General features: G+C 53.9%; 7 protein-coding genes across 7 annotated transcripts; 2 read left to right on the top strand and 5 right to left on the bottom strand.

Moving 5' to 3' along the window:
- Positions 1-1221: 1221 nt before the first annotated feature.
- J4E87_005777 (uncharacterized protein) lies at positions 1222-2589 on the bottom strand (the record flags this gene model as incomplete). Its single annotated transcript, XM_049377384.1, has 1 exon — positions 1222-2589. One exon carries the CDS (start codon positions 2587-2589, stop codon positions 1222-1224), a length of 1368 nt encoding a protein of 455 aa, XP_049233010.1.
- Positions 2590-5239: 2650 nt separating this feature from the next.
- On the bottom strand, positions 5240-6286 carry RPL7_1 (60S ribosomal protein L7; the record flags this gene model as incomplete). The annotated part of the gene is made up of 3 exons (XM_049377383.1): positions 5240-5919; positions 6107-6219; positions 6282-6286. 3 exons carry the CDS (start codon positions 6284-6286, stop codon positions 5240-5242), a joined length of 798 nt encoding a protein of 265 aa, XP_049233009.1.
- Positions 6287-10748: 4462 nt separating this feature from the next.
- AMT16_1 (Phospho-2-dehydro-3-deoxyheptonate aldolase amt16) lies at positions 10749-11922 on the top strand (the record flags this gene model as incomplete). The annotated part of the gene is made up of 2 exons (XM_049377382.1): positions 10749-11589; positions 11642-11922. The coding sequence occupies 2 exons, from the start codon at positions 10749-10751 to the stop codon at positions 11920-11922; spliced, it is 1122 nt and encodes a 373-aa protein (XP_049233008.1).
- A 244-nt stretch (positions 11923-12166) lies between these two features.
- J4E87_005774 (uncharacterized protein) lies at positions 12167-13224 on the bottom strand (the record flags this gene model as incomplete). Its single annotated transcript, XM_049377381.1, has 3 exons — positions 12167-12209; positions 12378-13020; positions 13071-13224. 3 exons carry the CDS (start codon positions 13222-13224, stop codon positions 12167-12169), a joined length of 840 nt encoding a protein of 279 aa, XP_049233007.1.
- Positions 13225-13733: 509 nt separating this feature from the next.
- J4E87_005773 (uncharacterized protein) lies at positions 13734-14103 on the bottom strand (the record flags this gene model as incomplete). Its single annotated transcript, XM_049377380.1, has 2 exons — positions 13734-14030; positions 14095-14103. 2 exons carry the CDS (start codon positions 14101-14103, stop codon positions 13734-13736), a joined length of 306 nt encoding a protein of 101 aa, XP_049233006.1.
- Positions 14104-15173: 1070 nt separating this feature from the next.
- Positions 15174-15707, bottom strand: J4E87_005772 (uncharacterized protein; the record flags this gene model as incomplete). The annotated part of the gene is made up of 1 exon (XM_049377379.1): positions 15174-15707. One exon carries the CDS (start codon positions 15705-15707, stop codon positions 15174-15176), a length of 534 nt encoding a protein of 177 aa, XP_049233005.1.
- Positions 15708-16158: 451 nt separating this feature from the next.
- Positions 16159-16388, top strand: J4E87_005771 (uncharacterized protein; the record flags this gene model as incomplete). The annotated part of the gene is made up of 2 exons (XM_049377378.1): positions 16159-16306; positions 16360-16388. The coding sequence occupies 2 exons, from the start codon at positions 16159-16161 to the stop codon at positions 16386-16388; spliced, it is 177 nt and encodes a 58-aa protein (XP_049233004.1).
- Between the last annotated feature and the right edge of the window lie 20 nt (positions 16389-16408).

Raw genomic sequence — 16408 nt, 5'->3', positions numbered from 1 at the left:
AACGTCGTCTGTCAGAACGGGTTCTACGGGATGGCGGGAACGCTTGATAGTGGTGCCGGGTGGCGTTGAGACCGAACTACCCAGGCTATGTTACGCCCAGATCGAAATGACCGAAACATCATCCTTGCTTGATTTACACAAGCCGGTCGCGGTTGCTTCCGTGATGACAGTCACTGCGGGATTAGCACCGTGGCTTCTTGCTCAAACGAAGGATGTGTGACTGACTCACATTTCAAGACCTGTCACATAATCGAACATACAATTAGAGCCACGGATGCCAGAAGAAGTAGAGTTGAATTTGGCGTTTCCTGTGCGACTGTGCCGCTTTTCTAGGATGTTTTTTTTTCGCATTCTGATGTTACCCCCTTGTCAGGGTATCTCGTTGTATGACAGTTATACACTAAGCAAATCTTTCCTCCCGTTTCCCAAAGCAATGCCCAAACAGAACCGTGTAAAGCAAGAGGTATTTTTTCCACCACTCCGAAAGAAATAAAGCGAATCCCATCGCTGATCTTGTGCCATTAATTACAACCCGACTACAGCGGAAGGCGAGGATCGAGGAAAGAAGTCGTGAACGTAACAAGCGACCCTCCGGTGGTGGCGTGATGCTGGTCGCTACCGAAGGCTTGGTCGCATGGAGAGGCTTGGTGTGCCGAGTGCAAAAGCCGACTCCAGAGAAGAGAAATCCATAAACCGAGATAGGCAGCCCCGTAAACATTCTTGAGGCAGCGCTAGAGAAATGAACAATCGTAAGGTGCGAGATGACACCCAGGTAAAAGCAGGAACGCCGTAACCCACAATTTCGCTGACATGCTCCTATTAGACCATGGACAAACCAAAGTCTAAAACGTAATACCGGTGATACAAGGAAAGAGTGAAGGAAAACGAAGGAAAAAGAACCAGTGAAATCTATCATGCAAGATGATCGCAAGCCTTGTGCGTTTTCGTGAGATCCGGAGGCGCACCAATATGCTTGCAGATAGCAGAAGGAATAAGGCAATGGCACCTTGAGAGTATCTGATAGTCTAGACTCGAGGGAATCGAAGTAGCCAGATGTGTCCAGTGATCGGAACTGGGTCGGCTTGGTAGGCCGTGGTACTTCGCGAAACAGAAGGTAACTTTTTGAACAAAGGAAGTGCTGGAATGGGCAGCCGAATATGTATCCGTGAAGGTGTGGCAAGGCGATGTCGCTTTGATATGCGGCCGGTAGGTGGCGGGCAATTAGACGGCAACAGCCTGTGGGCCATAACCAGGAGCCATGTAGTAAGGCGGGTGCCTCTGCACGCAGTAGGCACATCCGCAGCTGAGACCATGCTGGTTCCATGCAGACGGTGTGTACTGAGTGGAGTAGGCGGGTGGGCCATAATTGGACGGCTGCTGAAGCGCTTGCGCAGGGGCGGGCTGAGACAAGGGTGGGAAACCGAACATGGTGCGACGCGAGTATCCCTCAGCTGGAGCCCAAGTACCCGTTGTGCCGTAGTACTCTGGGGTGGTAGGACCCGTGGTCGGTGCTGACGCAGGAGAGTGCTCGCTAGCGGACCGCCATGGGTCGTACTGCGAGTAGGTCGGAGGGTTGTATGCAGAGTGCGCCGACTTGGGCGCATAGTCGTACGGTGGAGTGTAGGCCTGGTGCATCGGCAGAGGAGGAAGCGGCTTGTTGGGGTTGAGTGAGCGTCGGTGTACCGATGTGTCGATAGGGCTGAGCTTGTTGCTGCGACCAGAGCGGGCAGCAGCACTGTTCTGGTAGTCCTTCCAGTGCTCTGACCATGATGTCCAACCATGCTGCTCAGATGGATCGCGATGAAGCTTGAACTTGATTGCTACGAGCCACTCTAGCTCCAGCTCGTTCAGCTCATGAACCTGGATACCGCTAACCTCGGACCACGAACGGTTGATGAAGGTGTTGTCGTCCAAGAACTTGCTGCCAAGCACAAGCGCGATGGTGAGGAGACGGAACAGGTGAGTGTCGGTCTTGGGCTCGTGAGCGAGCATAGGCATCCTGCTGGACAGGTAGTACATGCTGAGCAGGATGGTAGCCGAGGGCAGCCGTGTGGCGCAAAGCACCTGGTGTACCCATTTGCGGAACGACGAGGGCATCATGCGGCCGGGCGTGATGAGTCGTAGGGCTGTCTCGCACACGAAGTCGGTCATGACGTCCATGTCATAGTCCAGCTTTGCAGACACGCCGCCGACAGGCTTCTCTTCCTTGGCGGGCTGACTCATTCGCTGGTTGTACTCGTGCACGCGCTGCTGCTGCATAGCCGCCTCTGCCAACGCGTGGCCGGATTGTGCGCGCATGGGTGGCAGGGTGGTTGCGCCCATGGGATCGTAGAAGGAGCTCGCAGGTGGAAGACTGGGAGGCGCACTGCTGAGGTAGGTGCCGGCCTGCGGGTACATGGGTGGCATGGCGATGGCCAGGTGGCCGTAGCGGTCTGCGAAGTCGTAACCATCATCTTGCTGCCGGATCGCGGGGCCAGCGTACGCGGGCTGCTGCGGTGGGTATGAGGCGCCACAGGCAGAGTGGTAGCTGGGGACGAACTCCTGGGGAGATAGCCGTGGCATGTTATGCCGGGGGTAGAAGGAGGGCATGATGGTGTGGGACTGCCGCAGAGAGAAGACTGGCGAGGCTCCTGGCGTCGTGTTAGTGAGTGCTGGCGTGACGGGCGTGGCCAGCGGCTTGGGGCTTGTGACGTACAGTCTTCTCGTTCGCGCCGCCTCTAGAGTTGCCTACGGACCCTCTAGAAAGATGTGCTCATTCAAGGAAATGCGACGTCCAGGAGGTGTTTGTGAGTGGTGGAAATGGGTCGCGCTGGTGGTTGCGCAGAGGCGGTGGGTGGCCGGAGAAGTGCCTGGAAGGGAGGCAAAGGGCGCGGCGAGAGGTGAAGGGCAGCTCGAGGGTGATGGAGCGCAGGCAGACCGGGGCTAAGTCAATAGATCCGGCGATGCGAGGTCGTGGTGGGAGATGTCGCGGAGAGTCGAGGTCCCTGGGGATGGGCGGCAAAAGAAAACAGGTTGAAACCAAGGACTATTACACAGTACAAGCCCAAACCAAAGCCGAAGGAAGCACTCGCAGCGTGTGGACAGCGGCGGAGGGGACGAGGCGTTGGGTGTCGGAGCCAGACGGACACGTCTACCCGTGAGTGCAGGTGTGCTCGTTTGCAAGCCCGCGAGACAGAGCAAGCGTCGGGAGGTGCTGGTGAGCGGGCTGGGGATGCCGGACAGCCGAGATTGGGGGCGCACGTCCGTTGGGGCTTGGGGACTGTGTCGCGACGAGCAACGCCTGCGACGACGACAGGACGAGGGAGATGGGGAGACGGGGCACGGGGGAGAGTGAGGATGGGGAGGGCAGAGGGCGGTGATGTGGGTGTATTCGACACACACCGTTAGCGAAGGCCTAGCAGCAGCAGCGAAGGGGCTCTGGGACGCCCGCAAGACCGTCGCCATCCGAAGGCCGCACCTGCAAGAATGGTTCATTACTTGCCCGCTCCTCCACTCATGTGCTATGAAAACTCTGCCTCTTGCAGTTAGTGGGTCGCAGCGTCGACTCCAGCCCGCGTCTTGCGGTGACTGGCACTCATGACTCTCGCCGCAGGAGCGCTGCAGTCGTGGTGCAGCGCTGCACAACTCCACCGCGCCCGGCCAATGAACGCTGCCAGGGACACCCTCTGCACCCGCGACAGAAGCCAGCCACGTATCGCCCTCTTCTTTTGGCGCGCCTGCAGTAGCGGCCTCACTGGTCCGCTGCGCCGTGGTGAGCACCTGTCATCTGAGCTGCTTGGGTTGTGAACAGTGCTCGAGTGCCTGAATTGTGAAGACAGGAGTCAATTTGCACTGGGCGACGCGCAGCCCCGTGCCAGTCTGCGTTTTGTTTTGATGGCTGCTCTCGTGTCGTGGCCGTGGCAATACGCCGGGCCCAAGAATAGCACTGCCATCGCGCACTTCACCACCGACTCGGACCCGTTCGCAGTGCAAAATTGTGCCGCGGCCGTTGAGCGCTCCTGCGACGCCTGGCCTTGTCCGTCGGGCGGGGCCACGTCCTACCATGGGCAAGACGGAGGGTGTCGCGATCAGCGCGACTTATGCAAATCGATCCCGAATCTGATGCCCATGGTAGCGTGGCAGTGACAACGTCGGCGGCGAAACCGGACTGCCTGGTGCCTGTAGGCGAGCGTCATCAACGTCCTCGTCGCCAAATTGCTGCTCGTGCAATCGTCACTGGCAACCCAAGCGCTCGGCGCCCCCCTCTGGGCTCGGTGCAATATCGTAAGCAGGTGCCCACTGTATGCACTGGGATGCATGTGAGGATGTTCGAGCCTTCGAGGCCGGCACCTGCTCCACTCACACCGTCCAACATATTTCTTGCCCACGTCCTTGGCCGCGGATTGGCCCCTCGAGCTCATCAATACCCATAGTGACGCTTGCAGCCCTTACCGTGATTTTCCATCAGGCACCAGAAACATCGTGTTGGTCATGCAGCTGACTTCACCATCCCGCGTAGGAGGCAATATTTGTCTCGTGTGGAGTCGAACACTACGTCGTCCACAACGATATTCACGGCACTTGAGTTTACGTCAGGGATGCGGTGAGGGCGAACACTATGGGCTGGAGAAGGAATAAATAAGTGCCGGCAAGGAGATGCACGCGGTACTGGATTGGCAAGCGATGTTGCTAAGATAACTTCAAATCAGAGTGGCTTAGCGCAGGAGTGACACGTGACTAAGTGTGAGGATAGCCAGGCATCGTGAGATGGCTGAGGCGGCAGTGAGATATTTCCTACCTACCCATTCCAAACGTCTGGGCCTGTGGTACCCTCCAGACCGGCCATGAAAAGCAATTACTGCGAATCTCCTGCGCATTTCGAAGATACCCAAGGCTCCTGCTTGGAAGATTGGTCGCACGCGCGTTTTCGGCTCACACAGTGCCCAACGCGTTCGTGGTGCGCTGGCAACACATGCCGCTAATCCGCATCGCATGACACTGGCAAGTACACGACGACTGCAATGTCCTTGCCGAAGGAGCACGAGATTCTGATGGCCAAATTGTATGAGGCGAACACAGCGCAACATTTCAGATTCATTCAGATTGCGTGCGTTTTGCACGTAGACTCGTCAAGTGACCATGATACTTAAAGGTCAGAGGTCCCAAACGCCGATGTAAATGCTCACTCCCGTGGTATATCCCAAAGCTTTTCACGCCCAAACCAGAGACGAAACCCAAAAAAATATTGACCTCGCGTGGTCTAATTCATCTGTCTGATCAATTCGTTGATCTTGTCTTCCCGGTTGCCTAAGTCACCACCTTCGATGAAGTGCTTGAACTTCCTCTTGCGGAAGCCACCAGTAGGGCTGTTAAGCTTGAACGGCCAGAGGAAGTTCGAAGCAGCCTTGAAGTTCGGCCCAACGGTGCAGATCTCATGGATAAGGTCTTCCATACAGATCATGCCGTATTTGCCAAGGTTCTCTTCGATGATCTCGTTATCCGTCAGAGGAAGGCGTTGCTTGTCGACCTTGCCATAGCCACGCTCTGTATCCCAGTTAATATCTGGCAGTAAACTTGCATCTGTACCGAACTTACTGTAGATGAGCTCACGAACCGACTTCTGGTTCGGGTAGCCATAAGCAACGAAGGGCTCAACAATCTTCAGCATCTCCATAGTCGCCTTGGTAAGCTTGACGAAGACGCCATTGTTGATCTGAAGTAACCGCAGAAGCTGCAGTGTCTTGCGCTTCTTGGGATCAATCTTGTTGATACCCTTTATCCGGACGACGAAGGCGAGTTTGGGCTCGGCGGGGACGTATAGGCTATCGCTCTTCTTGGCCTCGCGCGACAAGCGCACGCGCTCCCGCTCGGCATCGCGGTACTCCTTCACATACTTCTCGGCTCTCGTGAAGATGACCTCGCGCTTCTTCTTGCTCTTGTCTGTGTCATGTCAGCGCTGTCTGCAACAGTGTGTCATGCCATGAGCTCCAGTGAGGACGATTGCATCATTCCCGAAAGATGGTTAACAATTCGACAACATTGACCGTAGTCTAGCCGATAGTGTGGTAGTTATAATCATCGTAATCGCCCTCATGGATCGTCGATAGCATGCTGGGGTTGGTCGTACCTCGCTTCTCGCGTGTTGCGATCGCGCGCTCCTCACGAGCCTTCTCCTGAGACTTCCTCTTCTTGAGGAGGTTCTCAGGCACGAGAGTGATCTCACTCTGTGTGGGAACAGTTCTATTGGGTAAGGATTAGCTTTGGAAACTGCGCGTGGTGTAGGGACAACGTACGACTTCGACGACATGTTGAAGTGGTGTTCGAGAAATTCTTCGGAAGCTCAATTTTTGCCAGACTCTTAGCGTTAGCGCTAGCCGCTATCCCGCAAGCGCGGGCGCCAAGATGCTGCGCCCCACAAAAACAGATGCAGCCGCGACCGAGGTCAAGGGAACATGAGCGCTCCAACGGCTTCGCATTATATCCGCTGTACACCTTGTTTACGTCGCTGAGCATATACGGTAGAGTCTGTACTCCGTCGTATCCCATTCTACATCATACCTCTAAATAGGATGCATTTGGCAACCTTTTCTCGAGTTGCGTCCACCCGTGGACGTACGAGCTTCTGATGTCCACGGGTCTTTATGCCTTTATTTGCAACAGAGTCCCCTGTTACTGATGCTGCTTTTCCTCCCTGTCATCGCTTTTATGGTCATCTCACATACTTTTTGACGGCCAACAAGAGCAATCTCGATGACAGCCACGCTTTGAGAATGCCTTTCCGCCATTGGTCTTCAAACCGATCTCAATAAAGCCCGGCAAAGGAGCGCCTTGCTCACCACGGGCAGCAGCAAACTTCCTTCGGTTTTTCTCCGAAGAAGATTACGATCTTGCCGCCATCTCGTGTCGATTTACATGAGCGTTTGGAGCGATTTCGGCACCCGAGGTATACTCAGTCACCACTGACAAATTCCTCCCAGGCCGCTGCTCCTCTAGTACGACATTGTGCATAGAAAGGGCTCCTCATATCAAGGTCATCTATTCAACCTTTGTTGCGCGAAAATTCACAATGTCACACAGCCGAGCGTGTCCCTACTCATAAGCGCTTGATGTCAGCCTGGTTTACTACTACTCTACCAGGCCACAAACTTCCACATCAACTTCGCCCTCGCGCGGAACGACATCTATATTGTAACCACTGTAGTCATGACTGAACCTATTCCGATTCGACAAGACCCCTATGCCTTAGCTTACCGGTATCGTGAGTATATGAAAGAGAAGCCCCGGGGTCCCGCGGAGCGCAGTAACCCATACTACGAGAGGCTGCTCGCGAATTTACCTGATCCTGACATCAGTGCTATGGATAACCGCTCACGCGCCATTCGGTACGCAAAGAAACATTATGAATGCTATTATGAGATCAGGGATATATGGCGCATCATACGATGGCTGCCACCAGCCGACGAGGAAGATTCTAGCTAGGCGGTAGTAGGTGAGTTCATGGGAACTGGCAACAATCACTATAATGGTTTCTCTTGTTTTGTATTGCTCTATCCCAGGAGTTGATGTCAAAGTTTGATCCTGATGGTTATGCTACTACCACCTTACTAAGTTTGCTCGTTGTTATTGGATTTAGGATACATCCTAAAATGCCCGCCCTTCCTATAAGATTCTCAATCAAGTATACCGGCATATGATGCATCTTAAAAAATAAGCGTCTGCTTGTAGAAGGACCGCGCCAACATACTAAGCTACTTTGATCATGTCCCGTAATGTAGAGACAAGTGCACAAAACTCTTCTTCATGAATCGACATCATTGATCCTCTCCGTTCGACGTACACCACTGGTGGGTTTCCCAATACAAAATCCCCAACTGACACTATCGTCTACGGAAATTGCACTCTTTTGCCAACTCCCGAATGGCCGCCTTACATGCCTCACATAAAGCATCCCCGTCGCACCTTCCTGATTAGTCCCTTCGCTGTCGTTCGATATCTACACCACGGCACAAGACACCCGCGAACCTGGTCTAGACCTACTCTGAACCCTCAGATCGTTCGTTTCACAAATGACGAGATTCGCTTTGCGCCACAGGAAGCGCTGTGCCGTTTCGTTTCACTACACCCCAGGTCCCACTTGTTTCACACAGTACCATGTTCTGCTGGCCTTAACCGTAACGCTATACCGTATTGCATCTTGGAAAAACCTGCTGATGTATACTGTTGCAGGTCTTCTTTTCGTGGTGCCGGAGAAGAAGGCCCGATAAGTGTTTCTGACATGCTATAGTTGGGCACAGTTAAGAAACAGAGCGGTGCACAATGATACGTTCAGTCAAGTGGCAAGTACGATGACGAGTGTCTTTTGTGGAATTGCTATCGTCGAATAGTAGAATACTTGTACATTTAGAGGGATATCGTTAACGCATGATAAGACTCCTGGAACGCCATGCTGATGAAACGCCGATTATGAGGCATGAAAACGCCACGCCGTAAGTGTGGATAATGATGATGACGAAGTTTGAAGAGCCCGTGTAGGTGAGTACCGTGGTGCGAATGTCATGGGCAAATACCAAGGTTCGCCACGCTGTCGTACCCCAATGACCCGAGTCCGCTGTCTCTAGGCCCACCTTCTCTATGGTAGGAAATGTGAATAGTGGCCTGGAACCCGCTGTCTGCACTTCTCGCAGTCTTCCCGGTAACCCATACTGAAACGTCCCATACCGGTCAAAGCACCGCTTCGTTTCCTTCCGCGAGGCGTCGAAGGTGGGGCCAAGGTGGAGGATGACTCGGTATCCATCTGATCGGCCGTACTGGTGTGCGAAAAACTAAGTCGCGATAGTTGTGACTGGGTGAAAGCGGTTGGCGTATCTGGAATGTCATCGTCCTCGGATATGGGTGAAGGCATGCGTCTAGTCCGATCTTCGTCTACATCCTGCCTCTGTCCCTTCCAGGCTGGTGGAGGTGCCTGCATTGACGGTACATTCGAGTTGTTCATAGCTATGCCACCGGCTGATCCGCTCATCGGATAACCCAATCCGCTCATCCCCCCTCTCTTAAAAGTCGGGTGTATGGGTGTGGGTATCCGACTATTGTTGTTGACGGCGTCTGAGTTGAATAGCGATGGTTGGAGCATGGGCGGTCGCATGAAGTTGCTGCCAAACGAGTTGAAGGCGGGCGACTCTGGCGGCTGGCTCCGAACATCCATGTCATCGTCGTCCATATCCATATCCATGTCCATGCCACTTGATTCTCTTGATATACAGACAGGTCCACCATATATCGAATCCGGCGAATTCGCTCCTCCATATTCTGAATGTGCCGGTGTCATAGACCGGATGTCCGTAAAGAGTCTTGGTGGGGTCGACAGCGATTGATGTGGGAACTGGTCAAGGTTGGTCGGCTCGTTGCTGCCCGGTCGGGATTTCTGTACCGCCATTAGCCAAAGCCCGGCACACGATATTGCCGACATACCTTGAGGTACCGTTCCTCGTCGAAGTCCGAGTCTGAATCGTCGTCGCGCCCTCGCTTCCTGGCCATGAAGTGAAATGCAGACATGGTGATGTAGACTAAACGAGTGGTCCTTCCTTACGTCGGCGCAACGCGATCAACGCGTCGGTGGAATGGTAACGAGATGATTGTGGTGGTGCAGTGAGGGTCGAGAGGGGTGCGGCTGAGGAAGCGGGACTGCGATCGAGAGACCTGGTCGGTATGTTTGACGCAAGCCGGGCGGGGGGTTGATATGACTATCAGGGGCGCTGTTTCAGGTCGCATGAAAAGAACCAAGGCTTGGATGGTGGAGTCGCGCGCCTCAAGCGACTGTGGGGGGAACTTGCGACTTGGTTGCCGGGAGTTGGAGGCCCGTCCAGATCCAGCCCGAGGTGTCGCTTGCCGGCGGTGCGTGCGAGAGATAGTCGCGATGATGTCGACGATGGTGTGGCTTAGCGTGGCGGAGTGGTGATTGGCAACTGAAGCCAAACCTTGAACTCGCCGAAACCGAGGCAGGTACGGCATCACGTGGGCTGTGTATCTGCATGTCCAAGGGGAAGGGGAGGAGCATGCGTTCACTTGTCATGGCGGGATGTGGCAGGAGGCGTGTGTGTGTAGCCACCTGGACATGTCGCAAGCTGAATGCAGGCCTCTAGGGGTCGGAGAGATGCTGTTGGAAGGGATACGGGCTGAGTGAGCCGTTGCTGCAGCTTTGGTCAGACAGTGCCGCCAACGCTTCCATCCAGCCTGCCAGCTGCCACCTCATAGCAGAATTCAAAACCAGGCCGATCTGCAGACTACACCAAGAGGAAAAGGTCATGTTCACGCCGTCGTCGAGCTCCAGCAGCAACATACACGTACATTGACCAACAGGAAGAGGGCGATTCCCAATTCCAGGGTAACGAGCTTGGCGCACATGCAGCTGCAAAGCTCCGTCGACGGTGTATCGATAGCCTGCGGGACCAGAACCAACCATCAGCCCCACCCCGACCTAAAGTTTCCCAAATAATTTGGTGGCATATGACTGTATTTGCAACGCCCTCACTGTATCCTTTGCCTGTCATTCTCGCCGACCTCGGACCTGCGCCTGCATACACCATCTGCGCGCTTGATCTTCTGACTTGAGACATTCAACGCCCCTCCTTGCACTCTACTGCACGCCCTGTACGACCTCGCTGCTGTACATCCGCATACGTCTGTGCCACAGTCCAAGTAAGACTGACCGCAAATCGACAGTCGCTTAGACAGCCTACTGATATACATAAAGATAGCCTACTCACTGTACAATGGCTCCCGCTGCAACAGAAACACCCGACATGTCCATCAACCCGAGCGACGATGTGCGCGTACTTGGCTACGACCCGCTGATCCCACCCCAACTTCTCGCGTCCGAGATCCCCATCCCCGCACATGCCGAAAAGACCGTCATCCAAGGTCGCAAGGAAGCCGCCAGCATCATTACCCAGAAAGATGACCGTCTCCTCGTCATGGTCGGGCCCTGCTCGCTCCACGACCCAGAGCTGGCACTCGAGTACTGCCAGCGCCTCAAGGCCCTCGCCGACAAGCTTCAAGACAACCTCTGCATCATCATGCGCGCCTACCTCGAGAAACCACGCACAACCGTCGGCTGGAAGGGCCTGATCAACGACCCAGACATTGACGAGAGCTACAAAATCAACAAGGGCCTGAGAGTGTCGCGCAAGTTGTTTGTGGACCTCACATCCGCGGGCATGCCCATTGCCTCCGAGATGCTCGACACTATCTCTCCACAGTTCCTCGCCGACCTTATCTCTCTCGGTGCTATTGGTGCACGAACAACCGAGTCACAATTGCACCGTGAGCTAGCCTCTGGTCTTTCTTTCCCTATTGGATTCAAGAACGGCACCGATGGAGGCTTGACCGTGGCAGTCGATGCGATTGGTGGTGCTGCTGCTAAGCACCACTTCATGGGCGTAACGAAGCAAGGTCTGGCCGCTATCACCAGGACGGCAGGTAACGAGCACTGCTTCGTTATCCTCCGTGGTGGATCCAAGGGTACCAACTACGACAAGGACAGCATCAAGGCTGCCAGGGAGGCTTTGAAGAAGAAGAACCTGCCTGAGGTCATGATGGTCGACTGCTCACACGGTACGTTCCTGTATACAAGAATGCTCTACCAACATACACTAATATCTGATAGGCAACTCCAACAAGAACCACCGCAACCAGCCCCTCGTAGCCAAGGACATTGCCGACCAGATCCGCAACGGTGAGACCGGCATTGTTGGTGTCATGATCGAATCCAACATCAACGAGGGCAACCAGAAGGTCCCCCCTGAGGGACCTAGCGGTCTGAAGAAGGGTGTCTCCATCACAGATGCTTGCATTGACTGGGATAGCACCGTCGACACTCTCGAGAACCTTGCATCTGCTGTCGCCGAGAGGCGGGCAAACCAGAGCAAGTCCAACGGTGCACACTAAACGCATCTGTCGAGTGCAGTGTTCGGGTTAGATTATGTATATAGTATGGGGTATTTGGCGTTGGCAAAAGTCTAGAGAGTTTGGGATATGGATGAGACGATAGGGACTGACTTATGATCGATGAACGAGATACATGATTGAACCAATCAAAATTCTTGGCTTCAACTCCAAATCACAAAACATCCAACGCCTGAATGCCCACGGGTATCTTCGTTCTGACGTTCCTGGCTCTTATCACGTGCTCTCACTCATCTTCTTCCTCGTCTTCCACTTCCTGCTGCTGCGTGCTGCGCCGATTACCGCCAGTGCTCGTCCTTGGTCCCGTCCAAGCCGCCCTTTCTCCTACAAACACGTCTCCTGTACATTCCGTCTGACACTTGGGACACTTCCTACGATCCCCGCTTCTGCCCCGATAGTAGCTATTAGCACACGCATCGTGCCATCGAACCCCACACTCTTTGTTGTTGCACCTAATGCCAAACGTAACGATCTCCTTACACCCCTCACAATCCCGGATCCTGATGATCTCCCGCCCATCCTCGTTTTCTTCGGCAGACTCGTTGTACGTTTCCTTGAGGTAAGCGCGGAGTTCCATGAGCGCGCGTGGAGCCAGGGAATAGTAACCCGCTTTGGACTTTTGGAAAAAGGCTTGCGAGACGAGTGTTTCCAGGACCTGATCTGCCTCAGCTATTGTTATTCCCGTATCAGCGCTGGCCTGGGTGTCGTCTGCATCGCCGTTGACCTGGCTCTGTCTGCTGTTTGCCTGACTCTGTCTGTTCCGGCGTGAGGTGCGAGCAAGCTGTGAGGCTTCTGTATGTTTCACCGCCATGACTTCGCGGATGTTGGTGTTATTTGTCTCAAACATTTGGTCGAGGACGCGTCTGATGTATGCGATTTCGTTTGCGGAGAAGGTGGTAGCGAATTGGGTGACGGTGTCGCTTGCGTTGTTAACGAGGGCGTAGATGCTTTCCTTGGTTTGCTGGTCGCGTGTTGATCGGATCTCGTAGTCGAAGGCTTCGATTTTGGCGTTTATGGTTTGTATGGTGGACGTGATGTTTGGCTGGGTTACGTCGCCGGCTGTCCATGGGCGTTCGGGGTCTGTCGGTGTTGTCAGCTTGTGTAATGGCAATGGCGTAAAGAAAACGGACTGTGTGCAGTCATCACATGGGCGAGGATAGACTTCGTTTCGTCTACTGTGAGGACGCTGTGCGTATGGAACGCTTGTAAGAATGCGCGATGGATCCCGTTGTAACCTTCTTCTTCGGCCGGGGCGCGCACGAAGGGCGATTCTTCGCGAGACATGTTGCGTGAGAAGGATGTTGGATAACTTTGAGTGAGATGTAAAGACGCGTAAGTTGACTGCGCGACAGCAGTTTGGTAAGTGCGGCAACGGATCACTTACGCGATCGCGGGGAACCTGAAAACGCGTCAACGCGAAACCACGTGAAGGTATCCCATGCCGCCTACCCGACCTGCGACCCGGAGCATTTCTCACGCCACCATTATACAACAGCATTTAGATGGGACAAGCTGCGCTTGCAATGTATGCAGTCACTATAGATCCACTGTCTTCACATACGGATATGTTCTGGAATCATGCCTCGGGCACCTAGTGATTCGTAGAAGATACAAAGACAAGCGCTCCGTGAGCCATCTGGTCACTGTGTTTGCCATCCTTCCATTCATGCTCATTCAAACTCGTGTATCTAGCAACTCCCGGCCGCCACCTGTGCAACTGCGTATAATACAATATCCTAACATTCCCAACCATAGCTCGTCAAACTCGTAGCCCTAATACTGTCCTTCCCATCTCATACAGGCAGATCAGCATTTCGCCTCGCACCGCTTATCGCTTCCAGTGCCTTGGCAATATATGGCCCAATCACCGGTACATTGCTGACGAAGCCCGCAATGGTCATGAGAAAGTCCCCAAACAGCACAAGTATGCCGTACAGTTCGATTATAAAACCGATGAAAGCCCAGCGCATCAGGATAAGCGATATACCAGCGACAAATGCCACTGTGCCTTTCCATTTCTGCTTGCGCGCGAAGAAGGCGACGGTTTTCGTTGTTCCGATGATGAGTGTGAGACCGATCAGAAAGAGTATCTATTGGGGGTATTAGAGAGGGTTCGATAGCGGAGGACTCGGTTCGAGGAGGTCGAAGACGTACGTTTCCCATTGCCAGCCTGTTCGCATGTCAGTAAAGGCTGTACGTATATGCAGAGTTGAAACGTACATTGCGCGATCAAAAAACATCATGACACCTCCCATCAGAAAGAGTCCGCCTGTTCATGCTGTCAATCTTCTGCTGAGTAGTGGGCGCATTCGTGGTGGTGGGCGCGTACCTACCCCCTGAACAGAAGGCGACCCCAATCTCTGTCATTGCTGTTAGCTCATGTCCTATGCGGTGACTGAGGCTGCATGTTTGCGTAACTTACTCTGGGTGTCTGAAAGCCACATAGTCGGCATCTTGGTATTTTGTTGTTTGTACAGTGCGCGGCGTGCGAAATTCCGTAGCGATGTGGAAGAAGACGGCGTAGGAGAGGAGAAGTAGTAGAGTGGCGCCTAGTCTCGATGTATATCTGGCATGAAGGTGCTACCTTTCGTCTTGCTGTCTCGTGTCCCCTTGCGAGTGAAGACGCGGCGCGCTCAATCGACGGTCGGCCCGAAGCTCACCCTTGCTAGCGCTGCAGTTCCCGCGGGTAATCGCATAAAATTCTGGTGGCATGCTCCTCAACCTCTACACCTCTCGAGTCCATCTAACGCAAGAGCAGCTAGACAAGGCTCTGATATTCATCAGGGAAGAGCAATCGATTTATTGTTCGCTTGTAGTTACAAGACACTCGAATTATCATTACAACATAGATCCCGCCCTGACAACAGCATGCTTCAAGCTGCTGTAACTAGGAATCCTCCCTCGAGGCCCTGGTATCCTGTCTTATGGGCGCAGAAGAATACTGGATCACGGTTAAGCCGGAGCACCTCCTTGAGCCACAAGCCGAGAGGCATGTGGTGGGTGGAGAGTAGTTTGACTTTGATGATCATACATAAACCTTGAATAAGACTCTATCTGAGCAGTGTTCCTCGCCCGGCTCAGAGGCATGTTGTTAGCTTACTTGGTCTCGCGCATATCAACGAATGGACGAGTAGTCGCATATTTGATGAGTTGAGCGATGCGCCACCCGTGCAAGACGCATGCCGATGAGTCGACTTTGGAGCAGCAATAGCTACGCCAGCACCGAGACATGCTCACTTCAAGACTGTGTGTGCACCTCTGGCGGCGAGATAACCCTCGGATACATTCTGCGGCATGGTCCGAATGCCTCCAAAGACCTCCTTGTTGTGATAGCGTAGACGCGTCTTGGGGTCGGTGTATGGCGCAGGAAGGCCGGTGATGTCGCAGTACTTCTTTTGACTGCTCGGGTGGAAGCTCGGGGCTGACTCGATGTTGGTGTATGTAGGCGCCGGCCCGGCAGCAGCCCTGCCGTTCTTCTCCAGCACCAGCGTGCTCAGGCTCTGGGCTGCTTGGGCGATGTTGGGTTGGCGGCCTGCGTTGCCTTCAGTGGCCACAGCAGGTGTTGAGTTGCCACTGTTGTTCTGCGTGGCCATTACTGAGGCTTCTTTGCGCGATGCCTCACCGAGAATCTGCTTGAGGTTCTTGTTGCGGCGTTGTGGAGGCTTCCAGTTGGGGTTGCGGAAAGGCTTGGGTACCGCGTAGACGTCAAGCTTGTCCAGGAGCGCTTGATGCGTCTTGTCGTCAGAGGCCGCTGTTAGGGGTGCCATATTGTGAGTTGTCAAGAAGCCAGCAAGTCGCAGTCGGTGGTCTCGTCGCGCTGTTCGCTTGCCGATGTCCAGGGATGTGTCTAGGTGTCGTGATGCTCGGGTGTACGTTGTGGCAAGAACGTTTGGGGACGTAGGAGAGTCTCGGTGTTTGTATCGCGATGGAGCTTGCGGAGGTGGAGCTCTTCCAAGGTTCCGTCTCGGGACCTGCATGTGCATCCTCTGCACTAACTGCTTTCATCCTCCCCACCAAACAGCTCCAACGCGTACTATCAACTGCAACACTATCGAGTCGCCAACATGGTAGGACGGCACAAGAAATCTTTTGTAAGCTGCGCGTAGATCTGACTGCGTTTCTAGGAAAGCCCTCACGAGCACCAACAGAGCCAGTTGCTCTCTCGCATCATTGTGAACGTCGTGAGTCAATTCAACATGTCGATGCACAACGAAAACAATGCTGACTACCGGAAAGGAGAAGCTGAACGAGGCCGTCATGATGTTGAACAAGAATCTGCAAGAGATCAACATCCAAAACATGGACACCGAGCTTGTGGCTCAGATGTTCAAGAACTACCAATCTAACGTTCTTTTCCACCTGGAAGGTATCTACATAGTCATACTGGGATGCTTTTGTAATAGCGCTAACGAGCCATAGCAACAAATGGTCTGAAGGATCCTGCTTAAGCATGCAAGATGAGATATAC

This window comes from Alternaria ethzedia (assembly GCF_023757985.1).
Source record: "Alternaria ethzedia strain BMP 0044 chromosome Unknown scaffold_12, whole genome shotgun sequence".
Classification (NCBI taxonomy): domain Eukaryota; kingdom Fungi; phylum Ascomycota; class Dothideomycetes; order Pleosporales; family Pleosporaceae; genus Alternaria; species Alternaria ethzedia.
Note: the sequence above shows the minus strand (reverse complement) of the source record. Positions and strands in the feature narration are given on the sequence as shown.